We start from the raw sequence: 25,921 nt of genomic DNA, 5'->3' as shown, positions 1-25,921 counted from the left end.
TGTATTTGTCCCAATGGTCGTGAAACAAGTTGTTTTTGTTGAAGAATTCGCCGTGTTTCAGCTTGCTCTGGTTCTCATTCTTCTTGAACATCCAAAACTCAGGCTTGTACTCTTCTTCGAATTGATTTCGTGATTCTTCACCTAAAAGGCTGACTTTCATTCAAATTTAGCTTGTAGTTTTTGCCTATCTTTTGGAAACTGTCAAACTATCTTTTCACTAAGCCCGATGGAAAGGGGACTTCAGATTGTTTATCCAACCGCTCTTTAATGTAGGTATGAAACCCAGATGGAGACATGTGACTATTGTAGGTTACCATTTGCTTGCACCCAGTTATTTTTTGGGCCAGAAGATTCTCGCCGAATGAGACAGGGGATATCAAATTTGATTTGTGAACGCCTTATATGAGGTCTACGATCTTTGAAAGAATGTGATATTGTTCGTCACTTGCTACAAACTCGTCTATTCCACAAAGCGACATTATCAAAAATTGAAGGTTTGTGGGGCGTGCACGGAACCAAGTTTTGGTGGTAAAATTTTTTTTAGTACCTCAAACTTTGGTATGTCTTTCTTTCTTTCTTGATGGACTTAACGTCAGGGATGATGTTGGCAGTCACAGGAGGTATTTCAAGGCCAGAATTTGATCCTACTGGGATATAGGGAGTTTCACAACAAGGGATCACGACCGGCTACCGGATAAATTTTGGTCATCGAGTTATTTCTCTTTCTCCATCGCAGAGTGTTTATCCTTATTGTAAATGTCATTATTTATTATAATTATAGGGTAATTATATATACACGCTTTCCCATTTGTTTTTCTTTGTTTTGTTGCGTCTGTCCCTCGGGACTTTATCTTCTCTCACTTTCGCATTTTCTGTGGTTGTTTTTGTTGCTTTTTCGGTTAGTTGAACTTTGATGAGAGAAGAGTGAGGTACAAATTTTACATAGACAAATCAGAGTGAATGAAAACTGATTTGAGATTGAGAACCAAATAACCGGAAATATAGAAGACATTTTTATACCGCACCAGAGCTCATGGGATTATACGTGTTTAGTAAGTATATATTTTACTCATTGACTTGAACATATATTTTTGCCCTTTTAAACTTTGTGGAACTTGGTAAAATTACCTTTGTGACTTAGTAGAATTTTACTTATATTTTAGCGAAAATCAACACTCAGTAAATCTTCACGTTTTGTCTCTGTCTGCGGTAACAGTAAACACGTCCCGAAAATGTCCACCAGAGAAGGTTTGAGGAATAACCCAGTACCCACTCCAGAAGGAAAAGAATATCAGTTACAAAATGTTAGAAAGAATCGCGAGTCCCTGGTCAAAACCATGGAAGAAAGAATTGGAAACCTTAACGAATTAATGGAAAACATCACGAACTACCACACTGTCAAGTTAGATCTATCGAGTCTAGATCACGATTTACAAGAGTTCCACAATTATTGTGCGAGAATCAAAACCTTAAACGAAAGTGAAAACGTCCATGATGATGAACTATTTGTTAATACATTTGACGGAAAGGTGTTCGACACAAAGACACACGTGTTGAAGTGGATCAAGACGATACGAGGAAAGCGTCCAGCCAACGAAAAGAACAAGTCAAGAAGGGAGCCATCGTTCGAGTAGCTCTAGGTAGTGGCGGCAGTCGTAAATCCGTCAAAGATGCATACATGCAAGAAGCAGCGAAAATGGCAGCTCTACAAGCCAAAATATCGTTCAAATCGAAACTGATAGAGTTAGAATCTCAACGGAAAATCGCATCCCAGCAAGCAAGGCTCAACGTATACGGGCAGTTCTTAAAATTAGAAGAAAGCGAATTTCGTGTAGTGAATCACTTATCAGCATAAACGTCACCAAACCCGTCATTCGATAAGTCGCAAGTCATGACGTCAATAAAACTATCCCTTCACCCATCTCTAGTCATGGCTGTGAGGGGTTCTGTATTCTAGAGGACTGTATAGTTAAATGATGTTACCCTACTATATTCTAATAATTGCAGATTATATAAGGGGCCTCGCTTACCCACGCTAATAACAAAAGTGTCTCGATAAGTACATTACATAACACTCCCACCTTAAGGATGAGAGATAATATTTACATCATCTTTGATGAATTTGATCTCTGGTTCAACTACCTCTTCATTAGAGTCCGTTTCGAAAGGGAACAGTTTATTTACCGGACGCTTCAGGCGACCAGTCCCTTTTTCCGTAATTGTAATCAGCCCGGCCCCGCGTACTTGGCCGTCTCTACTAATAATAAGTTCATCAACTCGACCGATTCTCCATTTAGAACGTTTAAGCTTATCGTCGTGGATTAACACTACGTCACCGATTTTTATTTCCGTTTTTCCATTTGATTTCGATTTCCGTCGAATATCTCTTATCTCCGTGAGATAATCTCGTGACCACATCTTCCAGAAGTGATCTAAGGTTTTGTTAACTTTCTCAAGCGATTCATCATAGTTCTCAGAATCGATTTCACGTTCATTTTGTCCAATCCTTCTCTCGAAAACGAGATGATTGGGTGTCAATGGAGTGTCATTCTCATCAGTGTAACATAGCGGTCGATTGTTAATAACAACTTCAATTTGGTTCAATGTAGTTAATAACTCGTCATACGTAAAAGTTTTCTTAAGCATCACTTTTGATAAACATCGTTTCACGGATTTGATTAAGCGTTCGAATACACCTCCTTGCCATGGTGCTTTTTGAAGGTTAAACTTCCAAACAATATCGTTATTTGTAGCAAAGTTCCGTACTTCCGGGCCTATAAACGAGGTCCCATTATCGGATACGACTAATTTTGGTACTCCATATCGAGCAATAAAACGTTTTAATACATCACAACACGCTTGACTGTCATAGTTCTTTGCAATATCAAGGTGTATAGCACGACAAGATAAACATGTGATTAACGAAATCCAACATTTATGTGTAGATTTGTCATTTTCGTCGTAGACATTTCGTACGAGATAGGGACCAGCATAATCAATGCCAATCGTTGAAAATGGAGTTTCAGCAAATCTAAACTTTGGTAAGTTTGACTTTTCCGGATAAAGGTAAGACGGACCTTCCATCCTTCTACATACAGTACATTTATGTATAAAACTTCTGACCTTCTGTCGTAATCGTGGAACATAAAATCTCGTTTTCATTTCAGCGACAGTTTCACGTGCACCATTATGGAGTACTTTCCTGTGTGCATCGGCAATGTAAAGTTCAGTTACATCATGTCCTGGTGGTAACCAAATAGGATGTCGCGTATCGTAGGGGAGAGGCGCGTTTTCGAGTCGACCTCTTAATCGAAGTACCCCTATTTCATCGTAAAATAAGTCTAATTCACGAATTCGTTCCTTTGTGATACCTCTTTGTATCGATAAGATAAGACGAGTTTTTGCTTGACTCAAATCGTCGGCATTGATCAATGGTTGTTGTTGTTCATATTCTTCAATCATCTTTTGTTGATCATCTTCTTCGGCCTGAGGCCTTTTATTTAGTTTTTCATTCAGTTTTTCGTTTTTCTTCTTTATTTTCTCTCTCGCTCGTTGCAATAGTTTGGAGGTATATTTACCAACTAATGCTATAACTCTCAACAGTCTTGTGACATCACTAAATTTGGTTGTATCAACTAAGTCTGTAAAGTCGACCGTTGACACTTGAATCTCCGTTTCAATAACATTACAACCAGTATCATCACTAAATTTGTCTCCACATTTCAATACGGGCCACTCACTTTCAGGTTTAGTTAGAAAATGAGGACCGTGGAGCCATAAATTATCAATAACATTTTTTGACTTTCCCTCTTTAGTAACATAATCAGAGGGGTTTTGTTTCGAAGGAACAAGACGTAGTTCAATCGAATCATTCAACAGTTTCTTAATATCTCTTACTCTATTTTTCACAAACACTTCATTAATAGAGTCAACAGAGTCCGATTTAATCCACCCGAAGGCAGCACTAGAATCAGTCCAGAGTTTAATCATACTGATATCAAGATCAAGAATTTTATCGAGTTCAACGATAAGACGAGAAACAATTAGAATACCAAGCAATTCTAATCTTGGCACAGACACCTTCTTTGTAGGTTTCAAACGTGACTTGGCAGTGACCAAAGAGTTCTTACAAGTTCCGTCACTGTAACGAAAACAAAGATAAGCACATGCTCCGTAGGCTCTATCGGATGCGTCTGAGAAACCATGAAGCTCAATCGATTTCAAATCTGTTCTATCTTTGATACCAAAATATCTGTCAAAGCTGATCTCGTCTAACTCGGCCAGTCTACTTACGAGGGACTGCCATTCATGTAACAGTTCACTGGGTAGGGGCGTATCCCAATCTAGTTTCATTTTGCAAAGTTTTTGAAAAAATAATTTGAATTCAATGACAACTGGGTTGATTAATCCGAGCGGGTCGTAGACAGATAGATGCTAACGATTGTAAAACAGTACGTTTTGTAACTTTCGTAACGTTGAATTTTTGGCGAAGCTCCTCGAAAGAGAAACAAAAAGCATCACTTTCTTTATCCCAGTTTACGCCTAACACACGTGTTTCCGATTTATTTTGGGGGTTTTCTTTTTCCCCGAACTCATCAATAATCAATTTCTCAAGTGTTTTATCACTTGTTTCAAATTTTCGTAAATTCATGGAACATTCAGCAAAACGTTCTTTCGACTTTTTCAGAAATTCAATAGCTTCTTGGACTGTGGTGGTACCACCAGAAAGATCATCAACATGTAGGGAGTTTAAAAGTTTTTTCACAAAATCTGGGTCAAGTTCCCTGTAATTTTCTGCGTGGTGTTGAAGTGTGGCTGATAGTAAAAATGGGGAGGGCGTTGCCCCATGATAACTCTGCACAATCGATACTCGATTATCTCATTGTTTTCAAAAACATCAAAGTCTATTTTCTCAGGATCTTTGAACCATAGAAAACGTAAAAGATCTCTTTGTTCTGCACACAGTTCAATTTGTAAAAAAGCTTTTTCTATATCTCCAACAAAAGCCACATTGTGTGTACGAAACTTTAATAGCGTATCAAATAACTTGGTTGCTAGGTTTGGCCCAGTCTCTAAAATTTCATTTAAAGAGGCACACCCTTTTTCTTTTGAACTTGCGTCATAGACCATTCTAACCTTTGTTGTTGACCTTCTCTCGTCCACAACTGGTCTATGCGGCAAATAATGAGTTTTTCCTGTGAGAGTTTCGTCAGGCGCGGTTTCAATAACATGTTTACTTTTCTGTTCGTTAATAATAGAATTATAACTTTCAAAAAGTTCTTTGTTTGTAGAAAATTTCTTCCAAATTCCTTTCAATCGAATTTGGCTTTGTTTATAATTATCAGCTAAAATCTCGTGTTCCTCTTTTTCTTGGAGTTGAACTTTGTATCGCTCATTTTCAAATTGAATAGACTGTTCAAATTTTTCACGAACGAGGTCATCTGTTTTCATATCAAATTCACTGTTTTTGATTCCCAGACTTTCAAAATCACAAAATTTCTCGACAAGTTCATTCAATTTTTCATCATCAGATACGGAAACTTTCAAAACGTGTGTAGTTAGGCAATCAGTCTCGTCATTGTTTTGTACCGCCCCACTCAAAATAAAACCCAAATTTGAAGAGATTGCGACAGGGTCACCTAACCTCCCTTTTACTACTCGCCTCCCGTCAATGAAACTCCAATAAAAGTTTGATCCGATAAGAATATCAATGTTAATAAATTTTTGACTGTTGCTGTCTGCAAGTTCTAAGCCTTTTAAGTGTTTATAATTTTTCTGTGCAACTTCCGTAAGTTGGTCCTTTACTGGATAACAAATTTCTGATACGTAGGCTTCAATTTTCACGGGCCCGGTGTTGGTTTGGATTGCTAACTCGACAACGTCCAATACTTTTCCTTGCTTGGCACCTCCGAAACTTTTGATTGTTAATTCTCTCTTTCCAATAGTTCTCAATTTCAATTCCTTTCTCACTTCAGGAGTCACATACGACAATTGACTTCCGCTGTCAAATAAAATACGGTACTGTCCCGAAGACTCATTTTCCGTACCTCGAACTGTAGCCTTAGCTGTTTGTAATAAAACTGTTCCTCCCACACCTGCATAAGTACTTTGTGTCTCAAGAGGGTCTTCTTCTTGTTGTTCAGTTTGTTGAGGAGTTTTTTGCTCGTTTTCAGTTTTCGTGTCTTTCTTGGTGTCTTGATTTTCTTTTGGTTTTCCAAAACAAATACTCGAATGGTGTCTCTTATTGCACGTGTAGCAAGTGTTTTTTGAGCGACAATCTCGAAGGGAATGTCCTTGTTTCAAACATAAAAAGCATCTTTTTTGCTTTATCAAAATGTCTTTTCTTGACTTTGGTTTTGTAATCGTTCGGCACTGATACGATTTGTGGTTAGATTTCCCACAGAAAATACATTCAAATTTTCGACTTTCTTGGTAACCTCCTGTATACATGTTTGTTGATTCTTCTCCTCTTAGCTTTACTTTTTCTCTAGCTTCAATTTCAATTTTTAGTTTTTCAAGGATATTTTGAAATGTCCACTCTTTTTCTCTGGACAAAATCAGTTTTAACTCATCAGGTAGTTTTGACATTAAAACGGGAATTAACATAGGGCCGTACTCGTCCGGCTTCATTTCAAGTGAAGTTAAATTTCTCAATTGTGTCTCTACACAATCATACAAATTTCTCAAAGCTTTTACATCTGTAATTGACCATACATTTTCAAGGTCAAGAATTTTTGTAACATGGTGTGAAATCAAAACTTGAGGTTGACCAAACCTTTCTCTCAACATTTGTAACGCCTTTTCATAATTATCTTCGTTTAAACGAAGTCCTTTAATACAACTTTCCGCTTCACCTGTCACATAACTCAACAAATATCCCATTTTTTGTACATCAGCTAAACTTTTGTTTTTATCGATTGTTTCCTCAAAGGATTCGAAAAAAGTTTGAAAATCGTTAGGATTACCGTCAAATTTTTTGATTTGCAGCATAGGCAATTCCACTGTTCTTTGAAAACTTGCAGTCAAATTTTGAATATCGGAAACTTGAGCAATCGGAGTAACACCCGGGGAGGGAATAGAGGTGGGAAGGCTAGTCTGTCTACTCTGAAGAAGTCTTTCTAACGCTTCTATCTGGGTTTGAAGTTCAAATTCTAAATTCATACCATTCTCCAGTTCCTTTTGATAAGGACCTTCTTCCTCGCCAGTGTCATCCCCAATCGCGTCTGATATACTTTCGTTCAACTCGACAATGATCGGCAGCTTCTGTTTAAATAGATTCAAATGTCCAAAAATATCGTTCCAATCACCATTAGACATTCCAGATACATTATCAATACATGGTTTAATTTTTGTCAAAAAAGTCTTATTCAAGTAAGATACAATACCATTTCTTTGACGCTTTTTATTTTTCGAAGCATCAGCCATTTTTATTCTTTCTGATATTTATTTTTATTTTTGTATATTTTATTATTTCTTTCTTATTTCTTATTTCTAGCTTCCTTCTCACAACCAGAAACGAGTGTCCTATGTATCTTACATATATCTTAAATTTTTCAATCAATCACCAAATAACTTTACTGCATTCCAAAAACTTTCATCCACTTCCAATAAATTTTTCAATCAGGAACCCAAATAACAATCAGGAACTCAAATATCAATCTCCATAAAAAACAATCTGCATTCAAATAACTTTCAATTCCACAAACCAATAAATTTATCAACAGTTTTTCTCAAATACATACATACACACCTTTGTGTGTGAAACAACTTCTTCATATAACACACCTTCGTGCGTTTCTCTTAAAAACAATTTCTCTTGAAATTTTTCACTTCTTTTTATTTACTTTTTCATATCCGGTTCGGTGGACCATGTGAGGGGTTCTGTATTCTAGAGGACTGTATAGTTAAATGATGTTACCCTACTATATTCTAATAATTGCAGATTATATAAGGGGCCTCGCTTACCCACGCTAATAACAAAAGTGTCTCGATAAGTACATTACATAACAATGGCGTCATCTAATCCACCTTTCCATTCAACAAACTTTCTGACGTCGAATCATCGAATCTTACACCAGACACAACTTCATCGATTCCCATATCAAACTCTTCGCAAAGGATGAAGCAACCAAACGAGGTCCATTCCCTACTTATCACAACTTCACTGAATCCTTCACCTACTGCTCAATCTTCAGTGCCAAACCAGCTACAGTCGAACATATCACTGCAATTGCAACCAATTACAACTATTATCACCTACCTCGACAACGCCAAAATTTTTCTCGAGATCGACAATAACTTCACCGTATCTGTCAACAGATCATCAGCCACCACGAACACAGGTACAACCCTCCGATTCGTATACACCATTCCAGCCCGTGATGACTCCAGTCGAAACACCCACATCTCAACAAACTGTACAATCCTCGCCACAATCGACAAAGAGTTCAGTGTCGCCAGCACAATATCCAGCCTTTTGAGAATGCAAAGTGCCCCTGAGCTGACCATCGATATCTTCTACGGTGATCCAATGGACTTTGAGTACTTTATATCTACCTTCGAGGAAGTCATCGAAACAAAGATCGACGAAGACAGAAGGCGTCTGGCCAGTCTTATCCAATTCACTGAGGGCGAAGCAAAGGACCTCATCAAAGGATGCAGCCTCCTTCGTCCAACAGAAGGATACCAGTTTACAAAGACCTTGTTACGAAAAAGATATGGTGACCCATACAGAATACTGGCGTCGTATCGCAAAGAAGTACAATAACTAACACCAATTAAGGACGCTGACGCTGCATCACACCGAACTCTCTACTCTTTCCTCGTTAAAAGCAAGTTCATCATCGGCAACAAGTTCGACACCCCCGACAACATATGTCTTGTACTGACAAAACTTCCAAGAAAATGCAGAAGTATTTCGAAGTCATTTTCAACAACTGTATGGTAGGGAACCTTTATTTGATAAATCCGTTATTGATTCTCTTGGCCAAAAAGAGTCCTTCTCGAATCGCGACCACACCCCCGATGAGGACGAAATCAACAGGACTATAACAACACTGAAGACGCTGAAACACTTTTGCATTTCCTCGAACAAGCAGCTGCAACGATCGGGTTTTTGTCAACTCAAAAAGGTAGAAGTAAAGAAATTGAATGTCGATGATAACGATGTTAGATCTCTGGAAGGTAAGCTGATCAAAACCTTTGTCAATTTTATTCATCAGCCGAACCACCACTAAAGGGATGGGTGAAAACAAAACAATCTGACGAATATGCAACTAGTAATGACAACAAAGTTGCGTGATTGTGTTTATGAATAGGGTGCCGTATCAGTTTTTGACTTTCCGGCACTCAACAAGATTCTTGTTGTAGAATTTTCCGTGGGAGGACTATTTTCCTCAGATTTTTAATTTTCAAGCGCCTTTAGAAGTTTACTGTGCGCGTAAGAAAATTATGAACAGCTGTTATCAGGTTATTATCAGGTTACTGAAAAGGGCCTGAACATAAGAATGAGTGCTCTAAATAAAATGCAGACATGTTGAGAGCAATTCTCAGTAAATATTTGCAGCAACATCCAACATAAAAATAACTTTATGGAAATACCGCTTACGTGTCCGATTTGGTAAGTTAGAAGTGGTTGAATTCTGTTACTCCAATCGGAATTTTCGTGCTCTTATTATCATTATAAAAATGGTTTTGTAAATCAAAATATTAGAAACCAGATCATTTAGATTTAGAGCAAAGAGTGGTCTTAGCGTCTTGGCATCTATCTGAATGAAAGATTTGATATGAGATTGAAATTTTTCCAAAAGTTATGCAAGGAAGCAACCATGTAAAATTTCGCCATTTCTGACAAAATTGTATCAAAATACCAAAATTGAACACTCTTTTGTGCCTAATTGTCTTTTCATTTGTATTGTGTCTTCAGGATCCGGTATTGTTTTGCTTCATTGCTTCATTGGTCTTTCGACAGTTTTCATATCTTTTAGGGGAAGTTTTACTGTTTAATCTGAACTTTGATTAGGTTTTTCAGATGTATAGAGACTGCATTAGTGTGGTAGCTTGCCAAACGCTAGGAGGGGGTGTTGGACAATTCTTTCTGTTTTTAGGCTAAAACTGCTTGAGGTATAAAAGGGGTGCAACAATTAGTGTTGGAGGGTAGTTGCCCCCTACCACCATGCTACTGACAGGGAGGTAATTAGTGGGTGGTGGGTGTTCTGGGAAAAGTCAACTCAAAAAAAACTACAGTGAACTCTCTATAACTCGAGCTCTCAACGTAATGTAATGTAAAATTTATTTGGTCAAGAAGGTCTAAAATTTGGGCATTGCTACAAGCATTGATGTGGACCTACTATATAAAATAATTTAAAAAATAATAGGATAATAAAATATAAATAACTATTTTGACTATTAACAAATAAAGATATTCTTAAAGTTTAATGGGCTAAAATAAATGACTTCAAAAACAGAGACTTCAGAGATTATCAGAGATTATTGCAAAAGTAATTGAATTTAGAGAATAAGGCTTGCAAAGACAAAAAGAAATTGCTGGAAATTGTGTGTTGTGTTATAGTTTAGCTGAGCGAAAAAAAATGGATAATACTGTGAGAAATTAATAGAACATAAATATTAAAATACATATATTAAAATGCTTTTGCTAGGAAACAGGTTAATTAAAATTAAATAGAAAATATAGGTAGGTGGGATTCTGGCTTAAATTCTAGTTACTTGGGTATTATAGTTAGATGAGTTGAGTGAGGTAAGAGCTTGGAGCTTAGAGCGAAAAAGAGGTCTTAGATGTGAAGATAATAAAGAGGGATATATCCTAAGCTCCTATGATGATAATCAATAATAAATAAAATCTAGGTCACGTGCAACTCAAACTGCGCCAAAGTTTATGCGATCTAAAATATCCGATTTTTTAAGAGCATCTTTAAATGAGTCATATGAATCACATGCTTTAAGTTTTGGTGTCAGATTGTCCCAAATTGACACAACACGAACACGAAATGATCTCTTATAATCAACATATTTTGATGGTGGTGCGTGAAGACGCCAGTCATTTCGATTCTTCTTTTTTGAGTCACATCTGTCAATCAAGTTAAGAAGCAGTGGTGAACACTGTGCTTTATAAATTTTATAAGCGCAACAAGCTATACGCCTCTTGTAGTAGTGAGATATTGATCGCCACTTCGCTTTCGAGAGGACTTCATGATCTGGAACGAGAATGAAAAAATCGTTTGAGTTAAGGAATTCTCGAGTTGAGGAGACTGCAAATAGCCTCCATTTGTTCTGAAAGTATTAAAGAATCATACGAGACAAAAGGTTCGAGTTATTGGGGTTTGAGTTATGGAGACTCTACTGTACTAAAGAAATTAAATACCTGTTTATCAAGTTTTTCTCCAATGAAGACAATGTCTCCTCAATGTCCTTCAAATGTTGTTTTGTGTAGGCGTCCCGTTCTTCGTACGTTGTAATTACAAGTTGAAAAACCTCTCTGGCACGGCGTCTATTGAACATCGTCAACCTCGTACCCACCATTTCGGCCAAGTTTCTCCAATTCAATTTCATCATACATCTACGGCATTGAATAAAGTTTTATGAACTTTTTCACGGCTTCTTCACACACAATATTTCCATTCCGTATTGCCATTCCTCTAAGTAACCCTGCACACTTTATTATCGTGTAGCCAATTTTCAAGGGCGTTGATGGTACACTGAATGAGGCAACTGGTTCTCCTTCTTTGGTCGTGAAAAAACCACCTAGTTTCTTTGTTGCCATGACAATGTTTTAGAAATGGTGTGGTTTTAAAACATCTTGTAAATTGAGATCCCTTGCCCAGTGAATCTCGCATTCTTTCACTGATAGTGTGTTGTTTACGAAATCCAGAATTTTCAAGCTTAAGGATCTATGTTTCAAAATGATTTCATCATTTCGTACAATCGGGTGAACGCGTGACAGACTGACTCGAAAATAACAGAATTTTCGATATTTTCACACTTCCAGTGCTTCCATTTGTGAATTTACAAGTCTTGTGATACCACCACATCTCTTGCTATGTGATGAATGCAAGGCAAAAATGGCAAGGTATGTAATCTTTAACTGAAACTCTACCGAAAAACTACCGGTTCGCCACCAACTTTGAGGACTTTGATGTTGTGGTTATAGTCTCCTTTAAAACGCAGCAGATCTATTTGTTTGGGCTTGTCACTTGCTTGGAGACCCATAATTTCTTTCACGAGTTCTTTGTCCTTATGACCGGTCGTCGTATGTCTCCAAAATTTCAGCTTATCTGATTTTCCACAGAAGTAGCATGCGCAAAGTTTATCATAAACCATCAACAGTCTTTTTTGTCCTTGGTATCGTGACATTTAAAAAGTAATCAACATAAAAGGGCTTGCGGAACGAGCGTTCTGTTTTCGCAAAGCGAAGAAATCTCAAAATGTACTACTCCATTATCAATGCAGAATTACAAAAAACAACTAATACAGGGTTCCCACTCGGGTTCCCACTGCTTTAGAGAAAATACTTTCCCTGACTTTTTCCCTAAAAAGGGCCTTTTCCCATGACTTTCACGCGTGAAATTGTGCCTTTTTCCCTGACCTGGACTAAATTCCATACTTTTTTCCCTGACCATTATTTCTAGGGAAAGTAGATCTAGCGCTGTCGATGCATTTACACCTCTATTATAATTAATAAGCTGATTAACCCTATACTGTATATATAACAATGTCACTCTTCAGAGAACCCTAAAAATGAAATGGATAAATTAAAATTAATTGTTGATTTTGAAATTATAACTCAACCTTTGAGAAAATTCCCTGACTTTCCCTTGACTTTCGTCCATTTTTTCTGATTTTCCCTGACTTTTCCTGACTTTTTCCAAAAACAGCCTTTTTCCAGGTTTTCCAGGTTTTCCCTGACCGCTGGGAACCCTGTAGGACCTTACAATTCGCGTTGAATATATTTCCAGTTCGAATGTTTGAAAAATTAGAAATGTACGAAGACAGAGGTGTTCCAAAAACACCTGGGGGTATTTGAAAAGTCATTTGTACTCGATTTTGTGAAAAATCTTGCTGATCAAAATTACAATATTATCTCCTCAATACAACTTTCCACAGGGTAAAATAACAAAAAATAATATCAAAAATAAAAACTAAAACTCTAAAATCTAGCATCATAGCTCATATTGGACTGTTACAGAGAGTATTCTATATAAGGCTTTTAAACTAAAAATAATTTGATGTGTCTTAAAAAAAGCATCTTTAACAAGATTATCAACATACGTATCCTGTGAAAAAGACCCTCTCTTAATCATGAGGTCATGTTGAATTATTAATGAAAAACTGCAGCATAAAAACAATAATACACTGATGTGTTATTGAAAGTGTAGTCTTTCTTTTCATTGTTTTGCTGTTGTAGTTTTTTGAATATTCAAGGTGAAATTGTGATCAAGAAAATAGCTTTTGATAAGTAGGATGAGTAAAAAGTGGAATCCATTTTCACAAAAATATCAATAGTTTATAATTCAGTAAATTTTCTAGTTTTCATACATTCATCCGATTCATGCAAACAAAAAAACAAATCTTGCAATGACTTTTACCCATCTCTTGTATATAAACCTCTTGAAACATTATTAGATTGTAGTTAAGGCAGCAATCATTGCATTCAAACATTCACAATTTACCCCTTTCTTTTGTTGCATTATACGTACATTATTGTATATCGAAATGGTATACATTGGACGAGGATCGAGAAAAAAATACCATTATATGCTACAAATTTCCAACAGGTCCGTTTTCAAGGTATCGAATTGTATTTTATCGAATCTGGATGATGGGGATCGTGTAATGTTTGCTTGATCTCAAACCACAACAAAGTCCTTCTAATTTTATGTAGAATGATTAAAAACTCCTGAAAATATTGTGTCTGTTCTTCACATCGTACCTCCTCGCCTCAATGAATATTACTGACCACAATCACCCAATATTCGATGTTCTTTTTGTAAAAGTGTTACTCAAATTGTTAAACAACGACAACGTGACAGAAAAATCATTGTTTGGCAACAATGCCCGCTTTCGGTTCTTCGTGCTGTTCTTTCGGTTCTTCGTGATGTTCTTTCCGTTCTTTGTGCTTTTCTTTCTCTTCATTCGGTTCTTCGTGCGGTTCGTTCGGTTCTTCGTGCTGTTCTTTTGGTTCTTCTTGCTGTTCTTTCGGTTCGTGCTGTTCGTTCGGTTCATCGTGCTGTTCTTTCAGTTCTTCGTGCGGTTCATCGATATTCATTTCATTCTCTTCGTTTTCGCTTTCCGATGGCAAACCCATATCCTTCCGTAGCTGCTTCTTGTCCTTCTCCGTTTTTCTTTCGTGCGCTCGCTCCCTTCGAGGTCGATACCCTTTTACTTCTTGCGATCTTTCTATAGAAAATATTTTTTTGAGATACAATAAACTCATAATACTTCAGTTTTGAGTACAACAAATTTGTAAAAAGAATAAGCTTGATGCTAAGCATTTATGCTCGAAGCTGGAAAAATTCATTATTCATATTTTGAAAATCGGATCAATGAGACAGGGAAGTAGACAACGAATTTTTTGACGATATTACATTGAATCAATTTAAGAATATGACTAATTACTCTCGGATACCTAATAGCCGTCATTTTTTACTTTTGAGTCAAAATTCAGAAATATTAGTCGGAGCTGGCGATGATTTTGCCTCTATTATCTTTGTTATGATATAGATAAAAGACTTGAGAGGAGTAGAACAACAGAGACTTTTGTCGAAGTTTTGACGTTTTTAGCAAGGTATTCCCAAGAGGTATATCATCAAAAAATGTTGTTCATTTTGTTTTAAAGAGGCGGCAACGAAGCTAGCAGTGCTTATTACAAAAATACAAAGGAGATAGAGGTCCAGTTCTTTATATGTTCATGATGAAAACCAACATAATACTAATCAAAACTTATCTGAACCTATAAGAGTTACTCAGCCACTATCCTATTGAAAAGATTGTATGATAAAAAGGATGAATAGGAAGAAGTGCTTTTCAAGGTTTTTCCTAGAAAATTGATAGTTTTCAAGGTCTCGTAGACACCCTGACAGAAGTTTCAAATTATTGAAAATAGTTGATTGAACTTAGGCCTTGTTCTCAGACAGGGCAGATGAGATGTAATCTTCGATATAGAATTACTTACTGATGCAGTAGCTTTTTCGCGAAGATTGGTTTTCTTTCTTCCCTTCATGGTTCTCAGCAAGTCGTTGTCGATAATCGTGGTGTTTAAGGCACTTGGAAACAAAAAGTAACCACTAAAAAATTTGAACTTGGCAAGAACTTCTAAATATAATGAATCAGCAAATTAGTAACTTTGAACTTTTCCTTGAGTTCCAAGGAAATTCGGTAAAATTTGGTGGAATTTAGGGTTTTCCACGAGTATTAAACTAATTTCGATAATGTCGAGGGGTCTGACCCTCCATTTTCTGTATGATTTTCTTTCTAGAAGGGTCACCCTTACCCTCAAATGGCATTACCCTTCACCGAAATGTAAATGACATCTTAAAAAGTTCGCTGAAAATGTATTTCCTGGTTTGAACGACCCCTTTACTCTAAAAATACTCACTACCCCCTTCTCACAGACCCGGTGGGACCCCTTCCCTAAGGAAAAATCGACCCAAATATCGTCCCCAGTAGAAATTTATACTCTTATGCCGAAAATGACTAAACAAAAAAATCCTTACTGTAAAATATCGTGTTACTTTTTCAATTGCCACTGAATTTGAAAACGAATTCAAGCGTACGTATAGCCATAAAAACATGAGAATGTCTTTTATTTCTACCCCAGTGGGTTAAAAAATTCCAACTGGTCTGTGAGAATAAACCCCCTTTAAAGTTTTTAAAAAAACTGGAGTATAACTGTACAAATGCACCAAATTTTCATTTCCATGGGACGAAAGATTTTCATAACTTCTCCAAGGTTTATGAGCTAAGAAGAATAGAATTTGATGAGGAATCGGATATCCCGAACTATTATAGGCTTGAGATTTTCCATTGCAATTGCATTTACTTCCTCTATTCTATACCCACTGGAATTGAGCAATGTAAGATTAGTGACATGAGTTTTAGAAATGGGGCGCATGAGACAGGGGTGCATGACCCTGTAAATCCGCGTTGGTTTTCCTATTCAATGTTTGAAGTGAGTCGCTGTATTCCTGAACATTTGAAAAAGAATTCATCTTTAAAAGCTTGAGTGATCGAGATTGAGAGTAATAAATAGATTGGAAAGTCAATCAAGATAATAGTGAAGTTAAGTAAATCAGTAAAATCACAACGACAAACGAAAATTTAACAGGCTAGTGAGTTTCAACAAATCAAATTTCTTATTTCTAATAGCCTATTACATTTTACGTGCTTCGTCGTGATTATCCTGGCATGCTCAGCTGTGCTCAGTAATATAAGGTTCTCAAATAATCTTGTCTGCTAAAATCTAACACCCTTATGTCACAGACCTTGGTGGTGTGGTCAACCGTCATCAAAATTTTTGACAATTAGATTAGAGAGAAGTGTTGAACCGCGTGCATGGCGGATCCTTCAAGGCGGCTGCTTCAGGTAAAACTCAAGAGTTTCACTTGACGCTTTCGACCGACGCTTTCGACCGGCGCAAGGTCAAAGTTTTCAAAATTCCTGCACGATCCCCGGATCGAAACCCCATTGAGAATTTGTTCAATTACTGTTATACATTTGGGAAGGATGAAGAAGATTTCTTTTGAAAAAAACTCATTGCTCCGGCCTAGGAGCCTTAAATTCTCTCTCGTCCGACGGTCAAGACATTTTTTGTTTGTTTATCTAATCCGATGATCCATTCCGATTTAATAAAAACGGATTATCTGATTCCGATAATAATGTGATTTAATTGGCCGGTGAACAAGATGGCTGCCGAAAGTTGACTAGCTGACTGTGTAGCAAATACTGGCAAATCTCAGTGAAAAAATTATCATTTTCATCATTATTCATGATGTTTTGGACATGATTTATGAGAAGTTTGATGCATACTGGCTCTCTAACAATGTGGAAAGACTTTGAATCGTCAGCTGATCGAGTGTTTATAATGCATATAACTATGGCTAACTTCTCTTCTAGACGCACAAAACCAAAAAACTGTTTTTTCAAGATTGATGGAAACTTTTTGAGGGCAAACTATTAACATATTTGAATTCAGTATACTACTTGTGTGTAAATTTGAGTAAGATTGGTGGATTTCTCATGATTTTATGCTGTAAAAATTATCTCATTTTGGACTCATTATCGTCATTTTTCATGATGATATATATTGGTGGTCGTCTCTTTTGGATTTTCAAACTTGACAATGAAACTTTCAAACACACAGCCATTGAAATTCAAAAGAGAATACTAAATTACAATTACAGTGTAAATTTGAAAACGATCTGAGTTCTGAGTAGTTTTTGTGGTGTTATGTATGGCTGAAAATGATCCTGTTTTGGACTTTGTTATTGTTGTATTCATCATCGGCTGGCGACTGTTCCTTTTGATTTTTCAAACCCGACACAGATTTTTTACAAACATATCACTATGACAATTCAATAAAGTATAAATTTGAACAAGATCGGAGAAATTTTCACAGTGTTATGGCTGAAAATTATCATTTTTTGGACATTGTCGTAATTCAAAGGCTGGGGCAACCGTTCCTTACAAAGATTTTTCAAACCGGAAACAGGTTCTTTCCAAAGATACCACTATTATACACTATCGTACCATTTTATTTTATTTATCTTAGTCTCCTCCAAGTATTATCCCAACAGAATAATGCTTAGCTAAAAGCCGTGGCCTCTAATTTAGGCTATTTTTCTCCAGGTCCGGACAATCAAATCAACAGGCGCATCATGGCTTGGCTGTTGGCTAGTTTAGAAAAATATAATTGAAGACCAATAAATTTATAAGAACTTGGGAAATATTGACTTCTAAACGTTTATCTCCTTTAGATCCAATTTTGTACTTTTTAGTCGGGGGATGAGTGGGGGAACTTCCAGCTGATTTATTTATTCATTAAGGCAAGACCAATTTAATTTGTTGTTCTACGGAGAGATCGTTAGAAAAATATGGGTCGGTCGGTCGGCAAATTCAGATAATAAACTAGCCGGTACCCGGCGTCGCACGCCGCTTAACCTGTAGCTGAACGCACTAAAAGTCCTTTGGATGTTGAAGGTGGTTTAAAAGCACGATCAAATATAAAAAAAGAACTCTCAAAGTCTGCATACAAAATCTTCAAAGTTTGACTCTAGTCCTCCCCTGGGTGGCATATCTTTTAACCATATTTGGATCGTGTACTGTCCCCGTGACTTAATTTTTTGTTTTTAAATCTGCAAGTAGATTTTCATCTCGCTTCGCTAGCGTTAAATATGCTGTCCAGGAAAAAGCGGGAAAGAAGGCCACAAAGAATAGTGCAACTATGTTTTTATAAGATTAAAGGAAAATAATAAGACAAAACTAAATTTCTTTTTTTTAACCCTTGTCATATCTAACTTTTCGAATTTAGATATGCAAAATGTCGTATGTACCAAGGAAGTTCCTTGTATGTACACACTTTTTAACAGTAACGACAACTCGAATGTTTTCTCCAGGGGAATAAGGCGGGTTCGTGGAGGTCAAAATTCTTGCAACGTTACAAATCATTTTCAGAAGCTCGTTTTGGGCTCAAACGAGCAATTTCAACCTTTCACCAAAGATGCATTTCTATGCAAATTTTCAAAAGATTTCAAAACATTTTCAAAATCTTGATGATGTCAGCATTTTTTAAGGATTTTAGTTTTTTGCCTGAAAAGTGATGACGTCATCAAATTTCATTAAAAATTTTTTGTAATTCTGAAAACATTAATAATATGCATCTTTGATCAAAATTTGAAATTATTTTGATAATTGTATCAAAAGTTATTGGGATTTCAATTTCTATGACGTCATCAAAATAGCGCAAAATTGAGGATTTTTGCGAATTACGCAAAATTTCAAAATGAAAAAACATCTGCCTAGACTGAATCCTATTCTACTTAGTCATACGCTTCGTTTAAGCCCAAAATGAGCTTCTGAAAATGATTTCTAACGTTGCAAGCATTTGGACCCCGCCTTAATCCCCTTGAGTTTATATGAAGAAAGAGGTGGACTATTTTTTTCTCTTGATTTTTATCGCCCTTTGAATGATGTTGTTGCTCGACAAACTTTTTTTTTTATGTTTTGATTTACATTTGAAATGTTATTTTCTATAAAAGGAATTTGTTTTGTTTTGAAAAGAATTCGAATGTCATTAATAAATAAGATTTTTAATCACATTCGAAAACATTTAAAACAAAAGAAAAGAGAAAAGCCTTTAGTGGGCAAAGCTGTGCAGAAATTAAAATTACTAAATTTAGATGTGCCTTAAATTTCAAAACAAAGGCTGAATAAAGTCTAAACCAGGCTTTATCCGATCTGTCAATCAAAACAAACTCATCGAGAACAAAAAAACATTGCTTGCGAAAACGAAAGTGACATACAGAAAACAAACAGACATACAGACTATTAATATATAGATTTTTCATTTATCAGGGTTGGTAAGGTACCGAGAAAATTTTCCAAAAAGTATTTGGATCAAAAATTCACTTTGTTTTTTATCTTCGATGAAGATCATAATAAAATTTTAGTGTATGGAATGCTTTTTATGATTTTCTTTTTATGAACTTCTTGAATTAATTTTCAGCTTTATTCAAGTTTAATTCTTACAAATAACTAGTGTGTAAAATATATTGTAGTGGAAATTCGATATTATTATTTATTTGATTTTAGCAAAAATATGGTCGGTCTGGCCCGTAGAACAACAAATTAAATTGGTCTCGCCTAAGATTATTACTTCGCCTTCTGATTATTAGTTTGTGGGCAACGTTCTAACACAACTCAACAAATTCATCCTTCACATATTTTAATCCCTTAAGCCGGTGCTTCCAGCGCAGCTGCTTTATTTCAATTACACTTGGAGGTTTCTGGGGAATATGTAAATAGTAAACTGCAGACATTAATATGATAATATTTACTCTTCATCTTTGATTCTTTCTACACATGCACGATAAAATTTCTATTGTTGGTCTTCAGAGGCTAATATATTCTTTGAAAACTCAACCTCTGATACTCAGGATAAGGCTTTAATGCTCTCTTGCTTGGACTTTGAATAAAGGCCACAAACACTTTGCTATGATTTCTCTTCTCAAAGTCTCCTGTATCGCTGGCAAGAATAAAACATAGCAGTAAAGGGCGTTGGTTTTTTGAACGGGAAACTGACTTTATATAAAAAATTATAAGAAGAAAAAAAATATTCTTACAGGTCAATAGGTCTTGGTTAAAACTTCAAACAAGGAATAATATAGTTTTTGGCGTGTCAGTCCCCCTTTTGTTCAACCAAACAGGCTAGAAAAAACTCTCCTTCTATGAATACAAACACAATTTGGTCGTGTTACCATGCGTTACTCCATTTCATGAGGTTTTCCAAGGCAAAATAATACGCGTTACCGCGTTACTCCATTAAAAAAAAAATATATATATAATCACATTTCATGAGTGAAGGATTAGCCTAGCGAAACAAAGGTACGGCTGGCATTTAACTTGCTCTTCCTCTTTAAACTCGTGCTTGAGCTAAAAAACTTTCCTTCTGGATTGCATCATTTAGTTTTCGCTCGTTCTCTTTCCTCCTCTTGCGCGTAATTTTCTGTTTTATTTCACCAAGGCTGGTGGCAAAAATTGCATCCTGTGTCTTTAAAACAATATCCTCCTTCTCGCGGTTACGGGGTATTGGCAATTTGATGGTTTCGTCCTCGTCAAGCATTAGGAGAAAGTCGGACTACTTTAACAACTCAATGTTCCATCGGAAATCTCGGAGTAGGAAGACTGACTTGCCTGCACAACCTCCCCAACCATATTTGTGGCACGCAGGGTTTTCAAAGAGAAACTTGTAAATTATGCGTAACGGCTAAAAGGGAAATCCACCTGGAAGTTTTGAAACCAGAATCGATTTGTGAGTGCTCTAAAGTAGGTTGGAAGGGTAGAGTTTTAACTCTGAGTTTTAACACGAGACTTAAGATCCAAAAGTTCAAAAATGGTCCATAATATAGCCTGGAGGTTTAAGGAGGATTAAATTTGAGAGATGGCCTAAAATCAACTTTCTTGCCCGAACTCTTAAAACACTTTAACCCAAAAAACTAACATAGTTTTACCAGCTTCATTTTGTGTTTAAATGAAATGAATTTTAATTCTTTTTCTCAGGTTCATGGTACATTGGGTATAAAAAGGTAGCTGTTTTAGCCAATCTAGAGGGTCGTAATTTCGCTATCGCTTTTCACTTTTTTGTGTAAAGTTCAAAAAGTTCTTTAAAAAATTCATGATAGTTATGATTTTTGTCATTGATATAATGAATTGCCAATGTTTTACACCTCCTTTCTCTTTCCTTCATTTTTTCCATATTTTAGAGGCCACTCTTAAAAATAACATAGTTTTACCAGCTTCATTTTGTGTTTAAATGAAATGAATTTTAATTCTTTATCTCAGGTTCATGGTACATTGGGCATAAAAAGGTGGCTGTTTTAGCCAATCTAAAGGGTCGTTGTTCAAAAATTTTCTGGCCCCTCGGGCCCTCCTTACATATTATATATAGCTGAATCACTATATATACCTGATTCTTTTTTGCAGGGTATCCAAAAAATCCTACATACGCCCCTCCTGCCCACAACTTTTTATCCTGCAATCGATTTGATTTTTGCTGATTCATCTATTTTTAAGTAAAGTGAAAATGTCCCCATTACTTGTGTTTTCACAGTTTGGTGTATTTGTGTTTCAACATGTGACTTACCTAAGTGGGGACAAACTAAACATTTTCACCCTAAACATTAAAAAAATTGAAAATGAAAATCTAAATTTTAGTCAGGTAAATGGTGTTATTTTAAAGAAGCTGACAAGCTGGCATATTGTTTCCCAGTCGCATTATGTGGATATTTTGACGTCAATAAGCTGAAAATTTGTTACACTTTTAGTGAGGACGTGCATTTATATTGATAACTGCCAGTTTTGTAATTTAAATTGGAGAATATTCAAAATATTTTCCCTTGCTTCGTGCTTGCTTATCTCAAGGATTCTGGTACATCCCGCCTCCCTATAATCTATTCTTTGTTTGTTTCAACTAAAAAAGTTTTGTTTTTTAATAGTTGAATTATTGTCAGTTACAAAAATGAATGTTGTTACTAAAATTATCATTTATGACTTGTTTCAGCCAATTAGACTAAATGGTTATATAACCTTCATCTTTTGTCAAGGCCATACTAATTGACTGAATATATGATACCCATCTACTGCCAATTAAGGCTATGAACCTGACGATGCATGTTTTTCTTTACATTTTGGATACCTCAAAGGGAAGAAATTTTCGCTGCATTTAATTTCGCGGTTTAAGGCTCAAAATTCCCGAGTTTCGCAGAATTTAATTTCGCAGTTGAGGGGACTTTTTGTCTTATTTTGTCCTAAAAAGACCAATTTTAGGGGGTGATTTTTTATTATGAAAAGTTAACATCAAGTATATCTCAAGAATTGGCAAATCAGTAGACGGGAAAAAGTGTCCCCTCATTGTTACTCTGAACAGTGAGGAAGAGAAAATGAATGTTTTTGGAAATCTCCCAGCGCTAAAAGGAATTGATGCCTATAAGGGGATGAGCATTTGCGAAGATCTAACTCCAACTCAAAGAAAAAAGGTACAAAGAGGCGGCAGAAGATGCTAAGGCACGAAATCAAACCGAAAAAGATGGAGTCTGGAGAGTGCGGGGTTTTGCAAAAGACGGATTCGGTGTAAAAAAGATAAACGCCAAAGATCGGCAATAAACCAAACACGGAAAAAAGACGTAACAAACTAACGAATGAAAAAACCTTAACATACTATATACTAATGCAGACCAACTAACTAAAATAAAGAAGAAAGAACTAAATGAAGTGATTTCAAAAGAACAACCCGATATCATTGCAATTTGTGAAGTAAAACTGAAACATTCGAAAAAAGAACGTCTCATACAAGACTACCACACTGAAGGCTACTCCAAACCCTACGAAACAAATGCCTTAAATAATGTTGGACGTAAAATCATCGTTTTGACACATAAATCGATCAAAAATGTAGTCGAAGTGACACCCAATAGTGAATTTCAGGAGGTATGCTTGCTGGAAATCAAACTCAAAGTAGCGGATTCTTTGCTTTTTGGATGTATGTATCGAAGTCCAACAAACACGCCAACATCAGCAAAAAACAATACAGCACTTAATCTTCTTCTGAAGGAAATAGCAATAAAGAAGAAATGCAGTCATAAGTGTATCGTCGGAGACTTCAACTATAAAGATATCAATTGGGAAAACTGGTCAGCTCCTCACGATGACACGAAGGAAGACGAAAAATTTCTCGAAGCTTTAAGAGACTCCTTCTTTTACCAACACGTAGATGAACCAACAAGAGCTAGAGGTACCGATACACCATCACTTATTGACCTGATTCTGACAAATGAAGAAAGCCAGGTTAGCAACAGAACCTATCTTTCACCACTTCATAAAAGTGATCACAGTGTTCTATCATTTACGTTCGAATGTTACCTTGAAACAGAATGCATTATTGAAAACTATAACTACAATAAGGCAGATTTTGAAGCAATGAAAGGACATCTTGAGAACTCTGACTGGGTTACAGGTTTCCATTAAAAGGCTGGAAGATGTTGCGAGATAAACTATTCGAGCTTAGGAATCGGTACGTTCCTCGTACGAAGGGGAAACATGCCTACGGAAAAAAGGGAAGTTTTGCAATCGATCAAGATATTCCAACAAAGCCTAAAAAAAAACGTCGCCTTCATCGCAAATGGATAAGATCAATAGGTTCAACTTCGGAACAGAGAAATAGAGCTATTTACGAGGAAAGATCAGACGAGAAAGAAGAAGACTAGAAGAACGAATTTGTGGTCAAGCAAAAAGAAGCCCTAATAAGTTTTGGAAGCATATCCGGAACTCAATGAAGACCAAATCGGGAATTTCCCCTCTTCTCCTTGATCCAAATGATAAATCATCACTTCGTTTTACTGATGAGGACAAAGCTGACATCCTACAGGATCAGTTTTGCAGTGTTTTTACGAATGAACCTGCTGGATCACTACCTGAGTTTCCATCACGAACAAACACAGATGTAGCATTCGATCTAACAATCGACATGGTCAAAAAGGAACTAAACGGTTTGAATCCTAATAAATCGCTAGGACCTGATGAGATTCACCCAGTCATGCTGAAAAGCTGGCCTTTTACATAGCCGGTCCTTTACATACTATCATGGCCAAGTCCTTCGTAGAAAGTAAATTACCTGATGATGGGAAGACTGCACATGTGTCCCCGATCTACAAGAAAGAAAAAAGAACCTTGCAGAAAATTACAGGCCCGTCAGTTTAACATCAGTTGCGTGTAGAGTAATGGAAAGAATCCTAATGAAACAAGTAATTGAACACCTCACGAATGAGAAATTGCTATCAACCAAACAACATGGGTTCATGGGTAAGTGATCGACAGTGACACAACTACTTCACTACTTAGACAAATGTGCGGATTCGATATCCAATGATAAAATTGTCGACGTGATCTATTTCGACTTCGCAAAGGCATTTGACACCGTTCCACATCGCAGATTACTAAGAAAACTCGAAGCGTATGGTATCAGAGGAAGGGTACTTGGTTGGATGAAAGCATTATTGTCCGATCGTTACCAATATGTGAAGGTCAATCGAAAGTTATCTAAGAAATGCCAGGTGCAAAGTGGTGTACCACAAGGAAGGTCCACTCCTTTTCGTTATTTACATCAATGATCTAGCTGAAGTTACCAACTCAGAAATGTTCCTCTTTGCCGATGACACAAAGCTTGTTGAAGAAACAAATAACGCTGAAGATGCAATTAGACTTCAGCACGATATCGAGGCAATGTAAAAGTGGTCTGGTGACTGGTTGTTGAATTTCCATCCTGACAAGTGCCACGTGTTGACACTAGGGAAATTCTGGAACATTCAACATGCACATCCTTATGCGATCGCTGGCTCTGTCCTAGAACATGTTGATCAAGAGAAGGATCTTGGAGTGATTATTGATAGTGAATTGAATTTCGAAGAACACATCTACACCAAGATCAAGAAGGCTAACTCGATCGTTGGATTGATTAACAGAAGCTTCGACTACCTTTCTCCCGAGATGCTCCGCACACTTTTCATTGCATTTGTGAGACCTCACCTTGAGTACGCGCAAGCTGTTTGGTCTCTACGGCTGATCAAACACTCTGATGCAATTGAAAGTGTCCAACGTAGGGCCACAAGACTTGTCGTTGGTTATAGAAACCATTCATATGAAGAACGTTTACAAGTCATGAACCTACCCAGCCTCAAGATCCGGCGTAAAATCGGGGACATGGTGGAAGTATATAAACATCCTAATGTCTACGACAAATCTTCCCTATGTCAGAAACTCGTTCTTCGAAATCGACCTCAACGTAAGCACAATCTCGAATAAAAGAGGAATTTCGCTGAAGACGGCATTAGAGGATACCAAACGAATTCACTTTACTATAGGAGCATTGATACTTGCAACGGTTTGGCAACCAATGTTGTAAATGCACCGTCCGTAGGGAAATTCAAACTAGAATAGACAAACGAATGAAATGATAAGATCTATAAATTGTAAAGATGTAAGATTGTTTCATAGAGGTCAATAGACCTGAGAAATACACTTCTATAAATTAAAAAAAAATTAAAAATTAATTTAATTTCAATTCAAAATATAACTTAAAACATTTGTTTTTTATATTAAAGTCAAGTCATCAATTTTCAATTTTGAATTCCGCCAATAA

At 36.4% G+C, this 25,921-nt stretch overlaps 2 protein-coding genes across 2 annotated transcripts; both read right to left on the bottom strand.

Annotated features, from left to right (window-relative positions):
* Nucleotides 1-2,082: 2,082 nt before the first annotated feature.
* LOC136812517 (uncharacterized) lies at nucleotides 2,083-4,353 on the bottom strand. The gene has a single exon (XM_067069012.1). The coding sequence runs from the start codon at nucleotides 4,351-4,353 to the stop codon at nucleotides 2,083-2,085; it is 2,271 nt and encodes a 756-aa protein (XP_066925113.1).
* A 408-nt stretch (nucleotides 4,354-4,761) lies between these two features.
* Nucleotides 4,762-7,425, bottom strand: LOC136812522 (uncharacterized). The gene has a single exon (XM_067069050.1). It carries the CDS (start codon nucleotides 7,423-7,425, stop codon nucleotides 4,762-4,764), a length of 2,664 nt encoding a protein of 887 aa, XP_066925151.1.
* Nucleotides 7,426-25,921: the final 18,496 nt, after the last annotated feature.

The sequence above is a fragment of the Clytia hemisphaerica genome, unplaced genomic scaffold (genome assembly GCF_902728285.1).
Source record: "Clytia hemisphaerica strain Z4C2 unplaced genomic scaffold, Clytia hemisphaerica genome assembly, whole genome shotgun sequence".
Lineage (NCBI taxonomy): Eukaryota > Metazoa > Cnidaria > Hydrozoa > Leptothecata > Clytiidae > Clytia > Clytia hemisphaerica.
This window is presented reverse-complemented; position numbering and strand designations above follow the sequence as displayed.